The following is an 18,619-nucleotide window of genomic DNA, read 5'->3' on the forward strand; positions in this document are numbered from 1 at the left end:
TGTGTAGCTCCAGATTTTCTTTTTCCTAAACCCAATTTATTTCTTCTCTACCTAACCAAACTCTCTTCCTCCCAAATCCCCTCCACCGGCCCCCATAAGTCCACCGCCGGCCATCCCAGGCCAATCCCACCACCGGCGGCTCCGCCGACCTCCTTGGGACGACCAAGCCACCGGCCTCCCTCTTGGGAATTTCAAATTTTAAATTCAAATTTGTTTCCAAGAGGCATTGAAGACTTTCCTAAAATAGTTCATTGATTTAAGGCTTTTATATTAATTGGATGTGAATTTGAAATTCCAATTAATTCTAATTGATAGCCCCATTATTGGAAATTTTCCTTTCTTTCAAAATCTGAATTTTAATTCAGATTTTATTGAATCTTTGATTAGTAATGTGGGCCCCACTCTACTTATGACAAATACTCCTCCCTCTCTCTATGTGGCCGGCCCCCTCATTAAGCCTCCATAATTACCTCCCACAATTCCCTCTCATCCAATTTAATTCTCCCCATTAAATTTGAATTTACATTCAAATTCATCCCGCCAATTCCACTTAATCTGAAATTTAATTTCAGATTTTCATTCTCTCTCCCCAAATTGATTTAGGATTTAATTAATCTTGCCACCTAGGCAAGTACATGGCATTTACGTTTCACATCAATATGTGTACCTAAAATTTCACCTGCCCGCCTCAACCGACCAACCTCTGCAAAAAAAGCACAAAAAATGCCAAGAAAAAAAATATGAAAAGCCGTGATGGCCTTTACATGCCATGATGCATAGAAAATATCAGAAACAAGAAGCCTGGAGTACAGTAGTTAACCAATGTACGACATGAGGAAAAAAAAGATCCAAATCAACTCTAATAATGAAAGAAAAGCAAAATTATCATATTTCAAATAAATATCATCAGCATTAGCCTTATCTAGACTATTTGGGGTCAGAATATTTCAGATAAATAAAAAATACAAAAATACTGATAGCTTAAAAATTTGGTGACGCAAGGCGTAAGAAAAAAAAATTGTAAAAAATTATTTGGTAATAATACCTAGGAAATCCATGAGGATTCATGATTAAATCCGGACATATTCCTTCCTCTGAAAATGGAAAATCCTCCTGCTGAACAATGGTGCCTATAACACCCTTTTGTCCATGTCTGCTACTAAATTTGTCCCCAATCTACTTGGATGGAAAAGATAATTTACAGTCACTACATACATGATACAGGAAGTATTTAAAAATCACATTACCTCTGGTCTCCGGACATGACGAATGATAAACTTCACACACATCTTGTTATCCTTATCAGAGTACAACATCACACGGTCAACCACAGTGGTTTCACCTTCTGGGCCTTTGTAACTAACATTTGATGGAGCATAGTCACTGCAAAATTTAGATTGAGAATCAATTAATAAGCATCTTACATAGAATTGTAGATTTAAGTTAAAAAAACATGAGAAAGGAAGTATACCAGTCTTTTAACGCCATTGGATTAGTGATTCTGTCCTTTTTATTTCTTGGACTTTGCTTATTCACAAGTATATCATGCCTTCGTACTATTTGACCAGGAGCAGCAATTCCATCAGCATCAAGTGCCTGTTAACCATTTCAAAATAGAAACCAATAACTGAATTCGGGATATAGCAAAATAACGTCGGCATAAATTACCATTCAGAAGTGACAAAAGGAACAAAAAGTTGGGAAGCTTGTTTGCATCTAAGCTAAAAAATGCAAAAAAAAAGACTAAAATGAAAAGCTCCAGATCAACTGCAGAAACAAGTACATACATTCTACTACAGCAGGATATTAAGGATGGCATTCATCTAGTTACTAAGTCAGAAAACGAAGTTCCATCATCTAATTCAATAACAATTTCCGTTGCAATCTGCAAATAACGGTAAGCACACACAAACAAACTCTTAACAAGCCCAAAAGGATTAGGCGCTAATATCACTGCTAACATATGAAAAATACCTAAACCATAGCACTCAAATCAAATATAACATATGTGCTAAGCTTGCAGATATGTGTTGCCATGTCTCACAAAAAATAATTTATATCCATCGATACATACCGTTCATAGTATGAATTAAGTAGTCTTAAACCACAAAGGGACAATTTCCCCTCTAAATTTATTAAGCAAATTAAACTACGAAATCTTTCACCCTATTCGCAATTGCTCTTATTGTTCAACTTGTCCATGAATTGTGCAGCCATTAAGATTGTTCTTTGTTCACATCTAGGCATGCATCACAGTTGATAAGTGAAAAAAGAGAAGAGGTTATTATAACCATCTGTAGTCCAGACGTATGAGGCATCATGTACAGAAGTTTTGATTAGATACTCAGCTGAAGTACAGCTACAGCATAAAGAATAACTCTATTATTCCATTGCTGGTATCTAAACTTAAAAAAAGTCCTGTTAAATGAATCATGTAGCATAATGAATCTGCTATTCTATAAATAACGACTTATGATATACCGAGATGAATTACCAGATCCACATGCAAATATAGAAAATAAATCTTGCCAAAATTAAAAGCAGGTCTACAGTTATTCATAATTTGTTCGCTTAAACAAGCATAGAACCTAAGTATAAACACTAAAATATGGGATACAACAAGTTAACACGTGTTGCAGACAAAATGTGACCATTCTCTACTTTAAAAGCCTTCTTGTACATGCATCACAAACTAGTTCTTAACCCCAATGAGCAAAAAGCATTCCTAAACTTTTAACACGTGCAAAATTACAACAGCTCCACATCATGTAAAAGTATGCAAATTAGGATACAACCGTGCATTGGATAACGAAGTATAAATTCACCAAGAGGGAAACCCTCTCTATTATGTAAAGAAAAGAAATGAGATGTTTAAGCAATCAATATGGATGGTATTACCTGTTTTCTTGGCTCATTTTGAGGCCTAACTATTCTGTCTGACGTTTCATTACTGTATATCTCCTTCACAACAATTTGCCTGATGAAAATAACAAAAATAAAAGCTGAAGAAGTTCCAAAAATATCAAACAAATAACCAAGACAAAGCATTCCTAGACCAAAAACAACGTTTTTTCTTTCCATAAATGACCAGCATCAATAATAAACAAAAAGAAGCCACGTGGATGTACTTCTTCAAAGCAATGCAACGCCCAAACCCACGATCAAGGGAAGATTTATTCATGACAATGGCATCTTCTATATCATAACCACTATAGCTCATAACAGCGACAGTGGCATTCTGCCCAGCACCAAGCTTATCATATCCAACCTAAAAATGATTAACCAAATAAAACACAGATGGACAAATTAGTGATAAACCGTCACGAATGAAAAGCTACGAACCAGCTCAATTGTTTTTGTTGTGAGCAGAGGGCGCTGAGGATATACTAGTAGATAAAGCAAAGTATCTGCTCGAGAAAGCTGCAAAAAGTAAGATAGTGCCGAATTAGAAGCCATTTATGATACAAAACAAACAGAATCCCATAACTCAAGCCCTAATGTGCAGCAAGGCATCCTTATCCTAATAGAAGGTAATTATAGAATCTATAGCTCCACAGTCTCCATGGAAGCACACAAATTCAAAAAAAAAAAAAATCTAAGATTTTAAGATCTCATATAAAATGCACAAAGATAAATTAATATAAAAACTAGGAAAAAAACCAGTTTGATTCCTTTACATGCTTGAAAGTTCATTAATAAGCACTGAAAGTCAACAAAAGCATAATGAAAAGAAGAAAGTTAATAACCATGAGCTCCAAAAAGTCCAAAATAATATTTTTATCTCAAAACTTTCTCTCCTCATATACAACTTGAATATTAAATTTCTTAACTTAATACACTTGAAACGTAATAATAATTCGGTATTACTAAATCAGGAACTTCTAAATTAAATTTTATCATTACAAAATCAAAAACTATTTCCTTACCACTTTATTTCCTTCTCCTTTCTCATCTTTTTCTCCTTCTCTCCTACCCGATTCCTCCGTCCAGCCTTTTGGCCCGCTGCTTCTGCCTTAAACCGCAACCTCCATTCACCAAACCGAGAGCAAGCAGCTTAAATGAGGCTTCCGTTCAATAAAAATAGGTTAATACTTTAATTAATACGTAAAATACCTAATATACTCAAAGACTCCAACACTGCATGACTCGCTAAGCAAGTGAGCTGAAATATATTTTAACCCAACTACAGTGTTTTTATTATATGAACAGTAACTTTGAATTTAAAATTTTAGGGAAAAAATACAAATAAAAACTAATTCCATAACCTTCACAAATGCAAATTAGCATATACTTCTATATACCAATTCGCTCTGATTGATTAATATAACAATGGAATAATTTTTTGTAATTTTCATGAAAGTTGACATTTTGATGTATAATTTAATTAAAAAAAATTATAATTTTACTTGAAAAACACTGTAGCAATTTAAACTTGCACCAATAAATCAAAAAAATTCCAAATTTTACTAAGAGAAAAGTAGGACAAGTCTAGGTAGGGGTGTCAAAATCGGGTTGCGGGTCAGATTCGGGTCGAACACGAGATTGACACATTACTATTTGACATGATCTGAACCAGACCCATTTTTGCAGACGAGTCAGAAGTTTCAACTCGGACCCGACCCATCTGATTTCCGGGATGACCCGACCTGACACAAAACCACGGTAATTTGGTCGAAGAAGCAGGCACATGGGAGAAAATGGTTACCTTCGCAACGAGTGAGCTCACTCCCATGTCCCGTCATCGTTGTTACTTTCGATCCAACAAAAGAACGACAAGGCTTGACAACGTTACTGTCGGGCCAGGTGTCAGTGACTTCCAACCTGACAAGAAGGAACGACGTCGAAGGAGGAAAACAAGTCTTTTATCGACCTGTTGGAAGGAGATGAATGTCGTGACTTCTGATCCAACAAAAGAAAGGTGAGTAGCGAGCTGTGGTAACTTTCGACTCAACAGGAAGGAACGTTGTTGAAGGAGGTTAACGTCGGCCAGCTGTCGTCAACTGCAGCACGTGAGCGGTGGAGCGGAGTCTACCACTGGATGAGTGGAAGGCGGAAGCGTGGTTAGGGGCTTAGGGCTCGATTATACACCTAAATTGAGCGGGTTCGAAAGGGCAGAAGCTAAACCGAGAGGGCCAGTGGCTTAATCGTGCTTATACCATTGGTGAAGTGGGTAAAAATCAGGGCCCAAACTCAAGCCGGAATTTGAAACAGGTCGAAAATCGGGACTCAAAATCGGCCCGTTCTTAAATCGGGTTGACCCTAACTTGAAAAACTCGGGTTAGGTTCGGGTCAGGTTTTTGTGTCCTGTCAATTTTTGACACCCCTAGGTCTATGTAATAGCCACGATATGTCTATAACAGAGCCCCGAAATTTTAGAAAAAAAAATGGTTCAACAGATGCACCTCGTAATTTAGTTCATGCTAGTTTTTTGTGCTAGATAATGTCCTGTTTTTTTCCATTTTTCTCAATGAAATATCAAATTGTTGAACTATAAAAATGAATCTTTCACTAATGAAAAGCAACCACAGAAAGCCCAACAGGTATTGAAAGCGTATCTAGTGAACTCTTAATGTATTTTGAAAAGCAATCGTTACAAAAGTAGCAATATGCTTTTAGATGGAAGCCAATCATCTCATTTAATGTTTGACTGAAAAAAATTTGCATTATTTAGACCACTTCCAGAGCTTCCAAAGCAAGAAAACTGAGTAAAAGGCAGTCAAGTCGTCTGTTCAACCATTCAATACCATATTGAATGAGCTGCAGTGCTACTAATGATATCATCTAGTGGTAGAACAAAGGACCTCCTTAGATTTGAGATAAGTCCATGCAACCAGATATAGCATAAGTGCTTTATTTTTAAATTCTTCTGCAAATATATATATATATATATATATATAGAAGTTCTTCCCACTCCAAGATTTCAGATAAACCATATCATCCCCTCTCAATCCTAATTCCATCACTAATATTATCCACTAGCTAGTTCCTCCCCCACCCTCCACCCCCACCCATTTTTTTTTCTCTTTTTTCTATATACACTTGCTGGACGACCAATATATGCTGTAGAAAAGAGAGATTGTTGAAAATTTATGGATTAAAAAACGAATCATTATAAAGGTATAAGTTATGTAATAAAGAATTAAAGTTGATAATCTTACTAAACTATATTTATATTAAATTTTTTACCCAATTAACCATATCACATAAATAAGATGTAAAAGAAATTTTTTGTAAATGATAACAAGAAAAAATAACGAGTTATGATATTCTACTATTAGATGGCTTTTAACTATCTTTGAAAGTGAACTACCATGAAAGGAAGAGTTTATTCCATTCAGAGCATTGGGGAAAAAAGTTAAAAATTGACGCTGATGGATATGCTCAAAATTATAATAGTAGTAGAAACCCATGTCCATCTTTAACTTCAAGCATAGCAAATTATGGAAGGAACTTCAGGGAAAGATATATGAATGTGAGATTCTCAAAGACTTACTTTACGATGAAAGTAAAACTAAACAAGAAATTCTTCAAAAAGAAATAAAATTAATTCTAGAGAACTACACTTGAAGCATTGGGGAAAATTTTTAAAATCCACGCCGAAGGATATGCTACAAACTATAATAGTAATAGAAATGCATGTCCAACTGAAACTTCAAGCATGGAAAATTATGGACGGAACTTCAGGAAAGGTATATGTGTGTGAGATTTTCAAAAATATGAATACTTTACTAAGAAAGTAAAACTACACTAGAAGTTCTTAAAAAAATTAAATAAAATTAATTCAAGAGCGGTACATGCCTGATTATAAGCAATATTTCCCATTGCCTGCTTTCCCATGGCGCACTATCATCATAAAGAAATCGCTTAATAAAATGATTTACAAGATTTTAGGAGGACAGGCTAGTTCAGTAGGTTGCTATACCTGGTACGTATTGCGAGGAGACTGGTTGTGATGGGGATAAGGAATTAATCCAGCAACCACCCCCAAAATCGTGAATGGTTCAATCTCAATATGTGTTATGGAACTCTTCTGAACATCAGCATTATCTTCACCATGGCCATCCTTGGGAATTTCATGCTCATAAAGTGCAATCTGTTAAGGAGATAGCTGCCATTTTTAACCAATAAGAAAATTGAAAAAATACAAAGATTGAATAAGCCTTCTACAAACCAAGGCATTGTTCTCTTCATTAACATCAAGATACTCAATCAAGCCTTCTCGTACAAAATCATAAAAGCTTCGTACTCCATCCTTCATATGAAAACTGAAAATGTCAAGATAAGAGCAAAAAAAAATCATGCAATTATGAAGTGACAAGAATTTAATTATACAAACCCTCAATTCTTTCATGTGATATTCTTTGATCCTGGAAACTCCCTTGTCAGCAATTACAAGTGGACGGCAAACTCGTCCACCATCCGAAGCAACATAGACACAGCGCTTACAGTGTACAGTTAAAGATTAGTTCATTGCTTATTGGAAGGAAACAAAATTTTAGAAAAAAAGAAGTAATCAATGCTGTCATCGATGTTAAATATATTTAAGAATAGGGCAAATAAAAACAAAGAGAATTATAGAGCAGGAGCATCATGTGGAATACTCAGTCAAAGTAGAATTAATAGTTCCTTCATCTTTATTGAAGTCCAGATTCATTAATATTTTAGTTTTCTATGAATGGAAGTGTTCATTTAAATACAAAACTTAGTAGAACATCAGTCATTAGTTAATATGACTTGAGCGGAGCCTGTTCATTTTTGCATAGAGTGGGCGGAAGAGACTTCTCAGGAGGAATGAATGAAGATATGATGCGAGAAAAGCCCCCAAATTTTTGCTACCAAAAACAAAATTCTTCCTAGGATAAAAAGAAATACACAAAATACTCAATCTACAACATAAAATGACAAAATAGACAAATTACAACTTTTATAAAATAAAAGACTTACAAACTTTGACACAAACACACACACCTAAACTTGCTTTTCATTTGCTTTGAGAAAAAGGATACATATGGAGTGGCACTTGCGGCAAGAAGAAAGATGTTAGAAGACTAGACGAAGGAAGGACAAGCTCGCAAGCTTTCCTAGAGGAGAAGAGAAGCACGGAACAAGCTTTTCCAAAGAAGGAAGGAAAACCCTCAGGTTTCATCCAAAAATACCATTTTTGATCACTCTCTTCAAGCCTCAAAACAGCCCCTATATATAGGAAGAAAGGGGAGACAAACAACCACAAAAACACGATAAATATCACAATAAAAAAGAGGAAAATGAAAGGCCAAAAGACACATAACAGCCAGCAGAAATTATGCACAAAAAACAGGGAGACAAGACACGGAAAACCCAACCAGCAGCCACGGGAAGCCCAGCCAGCAAGGGACCCGAAGAGGCAACACAGGAAACAGGGCAACACATCACAGGAAAACAGCCAGGAGGGGAAATCCATGAGGGAGGACCACGGGAACAACAACAGCCAACAGAAACCGAAAACAGCAAGCAACCCAGGGGAGAAAATCGAGTAGACAATGAGAAGGGAAGAGACACAAGTCCACTCCACAATAATGAGCTTGTATAGAAGTATACCTTTTTGATTTAATGAGCTAGGAAGTGCATTTATTCCCAATTATTGAGCTAAACTTCAGCTCAATCATTAATGAGCTAACTTCAAGTAGAATCCAAAATTTTGAGCTCAACACCAAGCATCCAAGACCCAATCCGTGAGCAGCAAACATCTCCAAACCGAGAATAACAAGCAGCCCATGGACAAGAAGGAACAAGAAGAATTGACCCCCCCCCCCCCCCAATCACCCCCCCCCCCCCCCCCTACCTACATCAAGATAGCAAGAAGCTAGATCCACTTAAGACTTTAAAGTAGTGTTATATACTAGTAAAAAGGTTTTTTTTTTATTTTTTTTACTTTAACAATTCTATGAATTAAAACAAGATGATAAACATTTCAGAGGACTCGTGAATCCTCAAAACATTGCTTTTGGCATCAAAAATATTTCTAGATGATTAAACTAATTACAAAAAACAGATTCAAAAGCATATTAAGTATTAAAGAAAGAAAAGTAGTATGGTAGTCTTTCATAATACTAAAGAAATTACTCAAGTAACTTAGCGGAACTTTGAAAGTGAATAAAATAGATTTCAAATTCAAAATTCCATGAGTTCTTTTTCTTGCGAAGGAAATCAAAAGTTACTCAATCTGAATTTACTAACAACACTACTAATGAGCAACAAGGGATTAATTAAATACACTTCATGCCAAAACGACCATACCATAACAATAGCTTAGACGAAAAGAGCAATTGCATAACAATGAACTTACCTGCCGTTCATGCACAAAAATGCTCACAAATTCTCCAATTACACTCTTCCGACGTAATTTTCTCATGGCATTAGCAAACTTCTGCAAAACCTAGGATCATATAAAAACCAGAAGTACGGAACAACATATCATAAATAAACTATACTTGAAAATTAGTTATCATGGCTTGCCTGTGGCTTCGTGTGTTTACCAAGTATAAGCCCATTTAGCATAACCAAGAATGAATCTGGCGCATGAAGCTCTTCACCAGATAAGTCCTCCACATCTACAACTCCAAGCTTACGACACTAACAAACGAAAAGAGTCTAACTAGTTACTTTGCACATAGGAGTAATATACTCCTGTAATACATCACTTATGAAACATAAGAGAGACATTTTTAGCATTAGATAAAATTAAGTAACAAAATCAACATTATGAATCGCAACTTTATCTGATAAAACCATAAATTATAATTATAATATTATTTGAGATTGGCTTTAAGTCCAAAAAAGAGTAGTTTGGCTGGAAGAGCTTTATATGTGTTCAGTTTTTCTCTCCTGATATGTACGATACGAAAATATTTTTTGTTCTCATTTCAAGGCTAGTATAGAAAGAAAGACTTTCCAACCAACATAGGAGGGCAAGGTAGTAACGTCGAAGTCGTGCTAGTGAGGTGAAGAGAGGAATTGTGCAGGAGAATAAGGTTGGGAAGCACAGAAAAGGGTGTTTTGTTTTTGTGAAAGAGGGGGAGCCTGGTTAAGAAAGAAAGATGGAGAAGCCAATGCACTGGGAGTTTGTTTAGATAGAATACAGTGAGAGGTGGAGATGGGGGTCGCCAGTTGGTGAAGAAGACAAAAGAGAGCAAGAGAGCATGGAGTGTTAGAACAGGTTCAGGTTATGTGTGAGCAAGAAAAAGTGAATAGGGCAATCGTGAGAAGAAGTTATAAGTAGGGAGTTCGTGCGGTTAGGAGTGTTGCGACAGAGAGCTTGAAAGTAGGGCACGAGCTTGAGAGCTAGTGAGGATTGCGAGTCACTATGTGAGACAGATGGGAGTAGAGGTGTCAATATTTGACCCGACCCGAAAATTTCGGGTTCGGGTTGGGGATTTCGACCCGTTTGTAAAACCGGGTCGGGTTCGGGTTGACCCGGAAACCCGAAATCGACCCGGTTTGACCCGTTTTTAATTAATTTAGGAGAATTTTAAAGGATTTTTATGAAATAAATAAATGATATTTCAAAAATTGATAAACATTGTTGCCCAAATTAAATTAATCTTGATTTATTTTAAATTAATTGAAGTAAATCCCATCATGGGAGAACAGAGAGAGGGTTCGATCTGGGAGAGACAGTAGTGGGTTATATTTGTGGGGCTGCAACAATAATTGGAGAGACAGGAGTGGGTTAGGAGTATGAGGAATATTTTTCCTTTCCTTTTTTCAATTAACAGGAGGCGGAAGGAATGTAACCTTATGGCGCCGAGGATTGAGATTGAAAGAATTTGAAGGATTCACAACTACTGTGAGAGATTTGATCTGATTATTTTCTTTTTTTGTTCTAACAATAATAGTAAAATGAATTTATTAATAATTTTTTGAAAGTTTTGTGTTTGTACACATCTCAAATTATGGACGCCGCCTCGCACGCAAGAAAATTTCATGTTTCACCTCAGTGCGGAAACTCATGCAATATGAGCCACTTTTTAAGGTTATTTTGATGTTCAAGACACATCGATATAACTCGTTTTGTGAACAAGCAACATTTCAACAATATTGATTGCGATCAAGGCTTCCAAACAAGATTTGTGTGACGTCGGGCATCGCATATGCTATCCATCATCGTTATCGTGTTCGATTAAATCGCATGCGAGAGATCCTCTCTTGATAAATTCAACGTTTCAGACATATTTGCATAGTTCATTTCGCGATTCAAGTGATGATCGATGATTTCAATAGTGACTGAGGCATTCAATTAATTTGGTGCAATATTATGTCAAACGGCCGTTGTTAACGTCAATTTTGACCAAGCCCAATTTGTATTGCTTCATGCCACATATGTAGGCAACCGTGCACAAACTATGTTCATTTTGCTTAACCAATTCTCTCTCATTCTTGTCATGGTATCAGATCTCAAGGCCTTTTCTCTTCCTTGCATTTTCATTACTATTGAATTTATTGTTGCATTACCACAATCTTATGGCATTCACTGTAGCACTCTTTTCATTTTTTTTTTCTATTTTTTTGCAATTGAGGCCTTCGTCATTGCATCATTTCCCATTATTGGTACCTTCGTCATTGCATTGCCACACACTATTCTCATTGTTGCAGCTTTCATCGAACTTGCTATCCATTCAAAATCAAACCAAAGATTCCAAGCACAATGTTGTAGTTTACCCTTCATATTATATCTTTCAGAAACATGACAAGACAAGGCTTTGTCGGTAGTTTAGCTAGCCCATAGCTCCTAAAATCAATGATAAGGAGGTACAAGTTATTAGCCATTATGGAGTCTCCGCATCCTCAAGTCGACAAGATGCATTATTTGGCATTAGCAGGGGAACATTGTTTCTTTGCCAACCAATTTCAATCTCCAACTCCCATCGAGATAGAGGTGAGGTCGGAGCAACTCAATTCCAACACTATGCCATCTACCAAGGGGTGGTGATGTATCAATTCCACCAGTATAAAATCGTGTGGTCAGTATAAATGTTTCTCTCCATCATCTACTTTTGTAAAGCCTCCATCTCAATGATCGGTGCTCTTAAGAGGTCCTAAAACCCCTAATAACTCTCTTGCTGAAATCTATTCCCTTGTTGCATTTACTAGCCTCTATCTCTGAATGAAGATTCTTTTAACCTTGCATCCAACTCAACATGGGCCTTCGTCGATCTGGGCTCTGAAAATTCGGCCCCTGCCTCCGCCCGATTGCTATATGCTTTTTCTTTTTGGGAGGAGTTTTAACGGATTTAAGTTCCAGGGAAAATTATGGAAGGCATATGGGTTTATAGATAAGACACTACCCAGAGATTTCACCCTCATTTTGCGAGGACTTTATGATCTGAGTTCTGGTTTCCTATAGGCGCAAGCCCCTATAGTTAATTACCCCTCTCGATAACGAGAGATAACTTTCGATTAAGGCTAGTCGTCAATCAGATACGTTATATCCATAGATATATAGTATCAGGCGTATAGTAGGAGCATTGGGCTTGGATATTTGGAAATGGTTGGAAGTTGGGAATTTTTAAAAGTTTGATATTTAAAATAGAAATTTCACTACTCGTGGCACTTAAATGATGGTGGGGGAATGGATGATGACCAGATCAAGATCCCATGGTTCCGTCGTCCCGGGCCATCGTGGTCCCTGGTCTACTTAGTTAAAGGAGGTAGTTAACCCAACCTAGACAGAAGGATCCTTTGTCGGCAGCCATGGGTTGCTTCGTCCAAGGGGACCTTGTAGACCTGGGATTGAATGTTTGTCTAAGGGGAAAATTTGAATCTACCTTACTAACAGAGGACATTGTGCCTATCAATCAATCTATTGATTCATATCTCAATGATTTGATGCCACTAAGGAGCGTATTGAGCTTAGGTTATAACTGGTATTTCGTTGGTGCCATTTGGCGCGTCAAAACCATTCGGTTCAGAGGGCCCCGGGTCATACCGTTTATCATGCGGTGCCATTTGGCGGCAAAACCGCCGGTTAGAGGACGCGTATCACATCCTTATTGGCAGGAGATTGTTTGAGAATGGATCCTAGTGATATTTTCGACTAGGCATTAGCTCTATGTGAGCTGAAGTTATATTTGAATTTGTCTACCTCGGCAAATTGTTGCGGATGATGGATGAATTTTACTTTAAGTATTCAGATGGTTGATTTTAATTTTAAATATTTGGGTTTTGGAATTTTTGTGGAGTTTGGATGTTTGGGAAGCATTTGAAATGATCGGAGTTAACCCCTCTGATTGAGATTTGCATTCAACACAGCCATCATCGGGGTGACTTTGAGGTCGCTTCTCTTTGAAAACATTTGCATTTTGTGGATGAACCTTGTCAACTCTATCGAGCTGTCGATAAAGGATCGGGTTTCATAGGTTGTATGCCTTTATTAATGAATTCTCATTATTATAAGCCTTGAAGTTCTAATATAAATGTATTAAAACAAATATACTGGTCACCATAACCATATATTTGTTTAATGGTTCGAACTCTGTCAACTCCTATTGATCCGTATAGAATGATTATGTTCGAACTTGAATTCACTTATTGACCCGTGCAGCATCCCTAGACGTCACATATGTACCAATAATACGCTCGTCGGGGCCCAAGCGGGCGTTTGGGGGCATTTTATAATTAAACCCTGTCAACTCCTACTTAGGAAGATCGGGTTTCGTAGGCTCTATGCCTTTATTAATGAATTCTCTTGATTATTGGCCTTGAAGGCCTAATATGAATGTATTAAAATAAATACACCGATCGTCACAACCGTGTATTTGTTTGAAGGTTCGAACCCTGTCGACTCCTATTAATCCGCATAGAAGGATCGGGTTCGAACTTGAATTCACTTATTGACCCGTGTAGCATCCCTAAACACCACGTGTATACTAATGACACGCTTGCAGGGGCCCATGTGGCTTTTGTGATTACATTTACCCCTTTTGTGAACCTATGTGTATACAAATTACGGTGTATGTGAGGGGGTATTTTAGATATTTTGCTTGTGCATAACTGTCATTTGAATGCGCATAACATTTCATTTGAGAGCTTATATACTCCTTCTGTCCACTAATACGAGTGTTGCGGATCCGGTGGAGTGTTGTAGCAGCTTATGGATTGAGTTATTTGCTGTTTTGTACATGTAATATGTCATGCACTACTTGTATCATCTATACAAGTAGATTATAGTGCACTAACAAATCTCATGCTTTTGGATATGGGTGAATCGTAGCATTGTCACCTGAATCTCACGAGATATTTCATTGTTTTGATACAAAGTCCCTTTTCTCATTCGTCGGGAGGTTCCTCTTGAAATTCATGACTGCTGCCTTGAAAAGAACTCTTTTCAGGATCTTCAGTATAGCAGACTTGTTATTTCCGGTGTTGGTGGATACCAGAGCTGTTTTCTTCCTAAGGATAGGACCAAGAAGAAACTTTGGAACACCATGAAGTTTAGTTCTAATTTGTTCAAACATCTCTCCCATTATGCCAGGAGATGTCCTTTTCCATACATCGAGTCGTCTTCATATTCGACATACCCACAGCCTCTCAATCACCGCTGTTGTAGGTGATATATGTACTTGTGTCAAAAGGGGTTTGTCGTACCCGCGATATACCCGCTGATGTTATCCACAAGCGGCTCGTGTGTATTTACAGGGGACCGCTGTATTCACTACGACCTCCTAGAAGTGTTCGTAGAAGACCCATTGTTCCTGCATCATATCCACCTTTCACCAATCTCAGGTGGGTTTGATGTACTTGTTTGTAGAAGCATTTTTCTTTAAGTACTCCCCTTTTGCATACAGGGATCTGCGTATTTGTTCTCCTTGGTTGGTTGTTACTTGTAGGAGGATTACACATTATCTTACAAATCCACATTTGAAGATAGGTTCCTTGTTGTCTTTCAAGGCAATAAAGGGCAATACTCTTGTTTGTATGATTGATACATGCATCAATCATCATTGTCTTGATTTTCATTTGGATGCATATGACTGTCATTCATGCATACTCGTATGTATCCCACAGTTATTTGTAAAGGGATTTATGCTTTGATGTGGTCATTTCACATTCGTAGGCATTCGCACTTGATGTGCTAATCAACTACCTTCCAATTGTAAGGGATATATGTATTTGTCTTTGATCGGATGATTGTTGACACTAGCGGGCATTGGCATTCCTTGTATGCTTCACTAAATACATCCGTAAAAGGAGTTATTTGATTGGTGTCGGATGTGCGGGTACTACGTCGTGTACAATCATTCACAAATATCTCCACGTTTGCTGCACCTCGATCCTTGCATCTTTAGCAGCTTCGTGTAGTCCTCAATTCAGACATCCAAAATTATGGCATATGAGTTAAGTTCTTTAAAGTTCATTCAAACTTAAGCTCTATGTTCAGGTCCCCAGTAGTATAACTCAAGTTTTCTTGCTTGAGCTTAAGAATTCAATTCAAATTCAATGTGCAAGTCCAAATTTTGCAAGTTCAATTAAGCTCAAATTTTGGTTTCTTTCAACATCATTTGATTAAGTTTGTTTTAAGCTTGATTTGAGTTTGATTTTGCCTCAAGTTGTGTTCAAGTTAAGTTCATTTGATGTCCAAATAAAGTCCACTGTGGTCTTTTGAGTTTAAATCATGTTTGAGATCAAAGCACAAGTTCAAGTGTGAGTTAAGGTTCCTCTGAAGCCTACTGTTCATTTGAGTCCAAGTTCTAGAGCATGTCCTTTTTGAGTTCAAACAGGTCCGAGTGCAATCATATATTCACCCGAAATTTCGGCAACCTCCCGATGTCTTCCCCGTTTAGAGGAAAACTACGGAAAACTGGGCCTCCCACTATGTTAGAGAAAAGCTTGTACGATAGGTGCCCTCGTACGAGGACACCACAGCCGTGAAATCTTCAACCCCACCACCCAAGAGAAAGGCGTGTATGGGTCTTCGGTACTTGTTACAAGAAAAACAGTTGTTTCCACGCAGGTACAGAGCCGCGTACGGGTACTTAAAATTATCCTGGTCATGCTTAAGAAAAGCGTGCATCGGGACTTTCCACCTCGTCGTAGGTGTCGCACCGGGTTCCCTTCACACCACGTTAGAGAAAAGCGTGTATGGGCGGTTTGCCGGCTTGACACGCACGCCGAGGTAAGAGAGAAATTCAATTTTAGAAATTATACCTTGGCGACTGATGATTGAGAGGAGAAGCCAATTGCAAGAGACCTTTGGAGAAAGACCGAGCAGTCATGTTTCTTGGGAAGAGTTTGTGAAAGTATTTAAAGATTGATTTGTACCGATGTCAGCTAGAAGATTGATGCAGGACAAATTCATGAGAATGGTACAGGGTGATAGATCGATTACGCAGTATGAGTTTGAGTTCACAATGCTTTCTAGATATGCCTCTCATGTAATCCCCAATTCAGAAGAAAAGTGTCATCGCTTTCTATATGGCTTAAAGGATATCATTAGACAGACATTGATTACTTTTGGCATTGAGGATTATTCTACCTTGGTTGAGAGGGCTCGAAGGATTGAGATGGACTTACAAAATACTCAGAGGAGAAGAGAATTGTAGAAAATGAAAAACTAAAATTAGAAATGGAGTTCATGTAAAATAGAACTAAAATGAACTCAAATATGACTCAATCCTTTGTATGTAAATTGACAGAGTTGACAAGATCTGAAATAACAAAGTAAAAATATTCAAAAACCTGATGATGTCCGAGTTGATTGAAAACCCAACTGAAGGGGATCTTACTTTCACAAATGCCCTCAAATCCCATAGAAAATCATTTCGGATTTAAGTCTTGATAATACAAGAAAATATAGAAAAATTTTAGAAAGTCAAAAAATATACAAGTGTTATCTACCCCTTCTGTCTTAAATAAAATTCATTGACCTTCTACAACTATTTTTTGAGAGTTCAACAACAACAGCATCATCATCATCAACTTTTGTCCCACTACGTGAGGTCGGCTACATGAATCATTTTTCTCCATTGTGTAATATTAAAAAGTCAAATTATCGTTTAAATCTAATAAAGAAATATCATTTCTAATATTTTCTAATCAAGTCTTTTTAGGTATACCTCTACATTTCTTAACATAAGTCAAATCTAATATCTCTACTTTCCTAACGGGGTTATCGGAAGGTCGTCGTTTTATGTGACCAAACCATCTACGACGACTCTCTCTAATCTTATCTTTCACTAGCGCTACTCCAACCATTTCACGTATATGCTCATTTCGTATCCGATCTCTAAGGGTAAAGCCACTCATCCACTTGAGCATCTTCATCTCTGCAACACTTAACTTAATATTATGCTTTTCTTTTAATGGCCAACATTTGGCACCATAAAGCATTGCAAATCTCGCCACCATCTTCTAGAATTTTCGCTTAAGTTTGAGGGGGACTTTTCTATCATACAACAAGCCCGATGCATTCCTCCACTTCAACTATCCAACTTGAATTTTGCTGATAATATCCCCATCTATTTCACCATCAGTCTGAACAATAGATCCAATATATCTAAAACGTGTACTCTTATTAATGACTTGATCGCCCAAAGTCGCAATCCCCTCACTAGGTCTATTACTACTAAAATTACGCTCCATATATTCAGTTTTAGTTCTACTCAAGCGAAAACCTTTAGACTCTAAGGTTGACCTCCATAGTTGAAGTTTACCTTCAACTACCTCTCTAATCTTATCAACAAGAAGAATATCATCAGCAAAAAAAAAACCAAAATATATCCTCTTGCAAATGTCAAACGAGGCCATCCATGACTAAAGCTAAAAGATATGGGCTTAAGACTGATCCTTGATGTAATCCAACCAAAATAGGAAAATACTTGGTCAAATCACCTTGTGTTTGTACACAATTATTTTTTGAGAGTGGCATTCAAAAATAACCTCAACTCATAAAGAGCAAATTTTTGTCATATGTATCATAATAATTCATTTTCTTAATGCAGTGCTCTTCTTGTGAAAGTTGTATACTATATCCATGAATTTATTTGGAGTCAGTTCTATAAACATACTTTCTATTCATCACTGACAGCAATGGAGTTTATGTAATTTGGCTAAACACAAGTTACCTTGTTCTGGGCCTAACTCTTTCTGAGTAATGCTATAATCCCCACATAAACATGCACATTAAATCCAAAGGGCACCACTTGTTTCTCCATTCTTATATTGCATAAAGAAAGACACACAAGCATCCACATCAGTCATATGAGGCACTTCGAATTTTTTGTGTTGGGATGCTTAGCGAGTATAGCATTATTCACCTCTTTTTCCTTTTAGTCCTTCCACAATAAATTTAGATCCCAGTCTTATGAGTACTTCATACTTCTTTGTCTAGTGCATGAATGAAAACAACCTCAATCTATTTTATGTTGCCTTCTCCTCAACAAACGCTATCCACATTTTTTCTATAGTTTCTCCATACTTCATTCTTCTAACCATTTGCTTCCCATCCATTTCAACATTCTATATTTGTTATTATAAGAATTTCAAAGAAAGAAAAGATCAGGCAGCACGGTCCCTATCCTGTCTATTCCGTACATAATCACTCTATCAACTTAGTTTCATTAAAAATCATAACATAGTCTGGCTT

The 18,619-nt window shown here is 37.1% G+C and overlaps 1 protein-coding gene across 1 annotated transcript in view; it reads right to left on the reverse strand.

The window, feature by feature from the left end:
* LOC110093163 (DNA-directed RNA polymerase III subunit 2) overlaps positions 1-18,619 on the reverse strand; it is a gene marked incomplete at its 5' end in the record, with an annotated part of 109,826 nt that overhangs the window by 53,118 nt on the left and 38,089 nt on the right. Inside the window, 12 exon segments of the mRNA XM_020817965.2 lie at positions 1,046-1,176; positions 1,248-1,383; positions 1,472-1,596; positions 2,899-2,977; positions 3,129-3,268; positions 3,343-3,420; positions 6,799-6,843; positions 6,923-7,093; positions 7,172-7,252; positions 7,337-7,441; positions 9,326-9,406; positions 9,496-9,612. Coding sequence (XP_020673624.1) covers positions 1,046-1,176; positions 1,248-1,383; positions 1,472-1,596; positions 2,899-2,977; positions 3,129-3,268; positions 3,343-3,420; positions 6,799-6,843; positions 6,923-7,093; positions 7,172-7,252; positions 7,337-7,441; positions 9,326-9,406; positions 9,496-9,612 — 1,289 coding nt within the window.

The sequence above is a fragment of the Dendrobium catenatum genome, unplaced genomic scaffold, assembly GCF_001605985.2.
Source record: "Dendrobium catenatum unplaced genomic scaffold, ASM160598v2 fragScaff_scaffold_1211, whole genome shotgun sequence".
NCBI lineage: Eukaryota > Viridiplantae > Streptophyta > Magnoliopsida > Asparagales > Orchidaceae > Dendrobium > Dendrobium catenatum.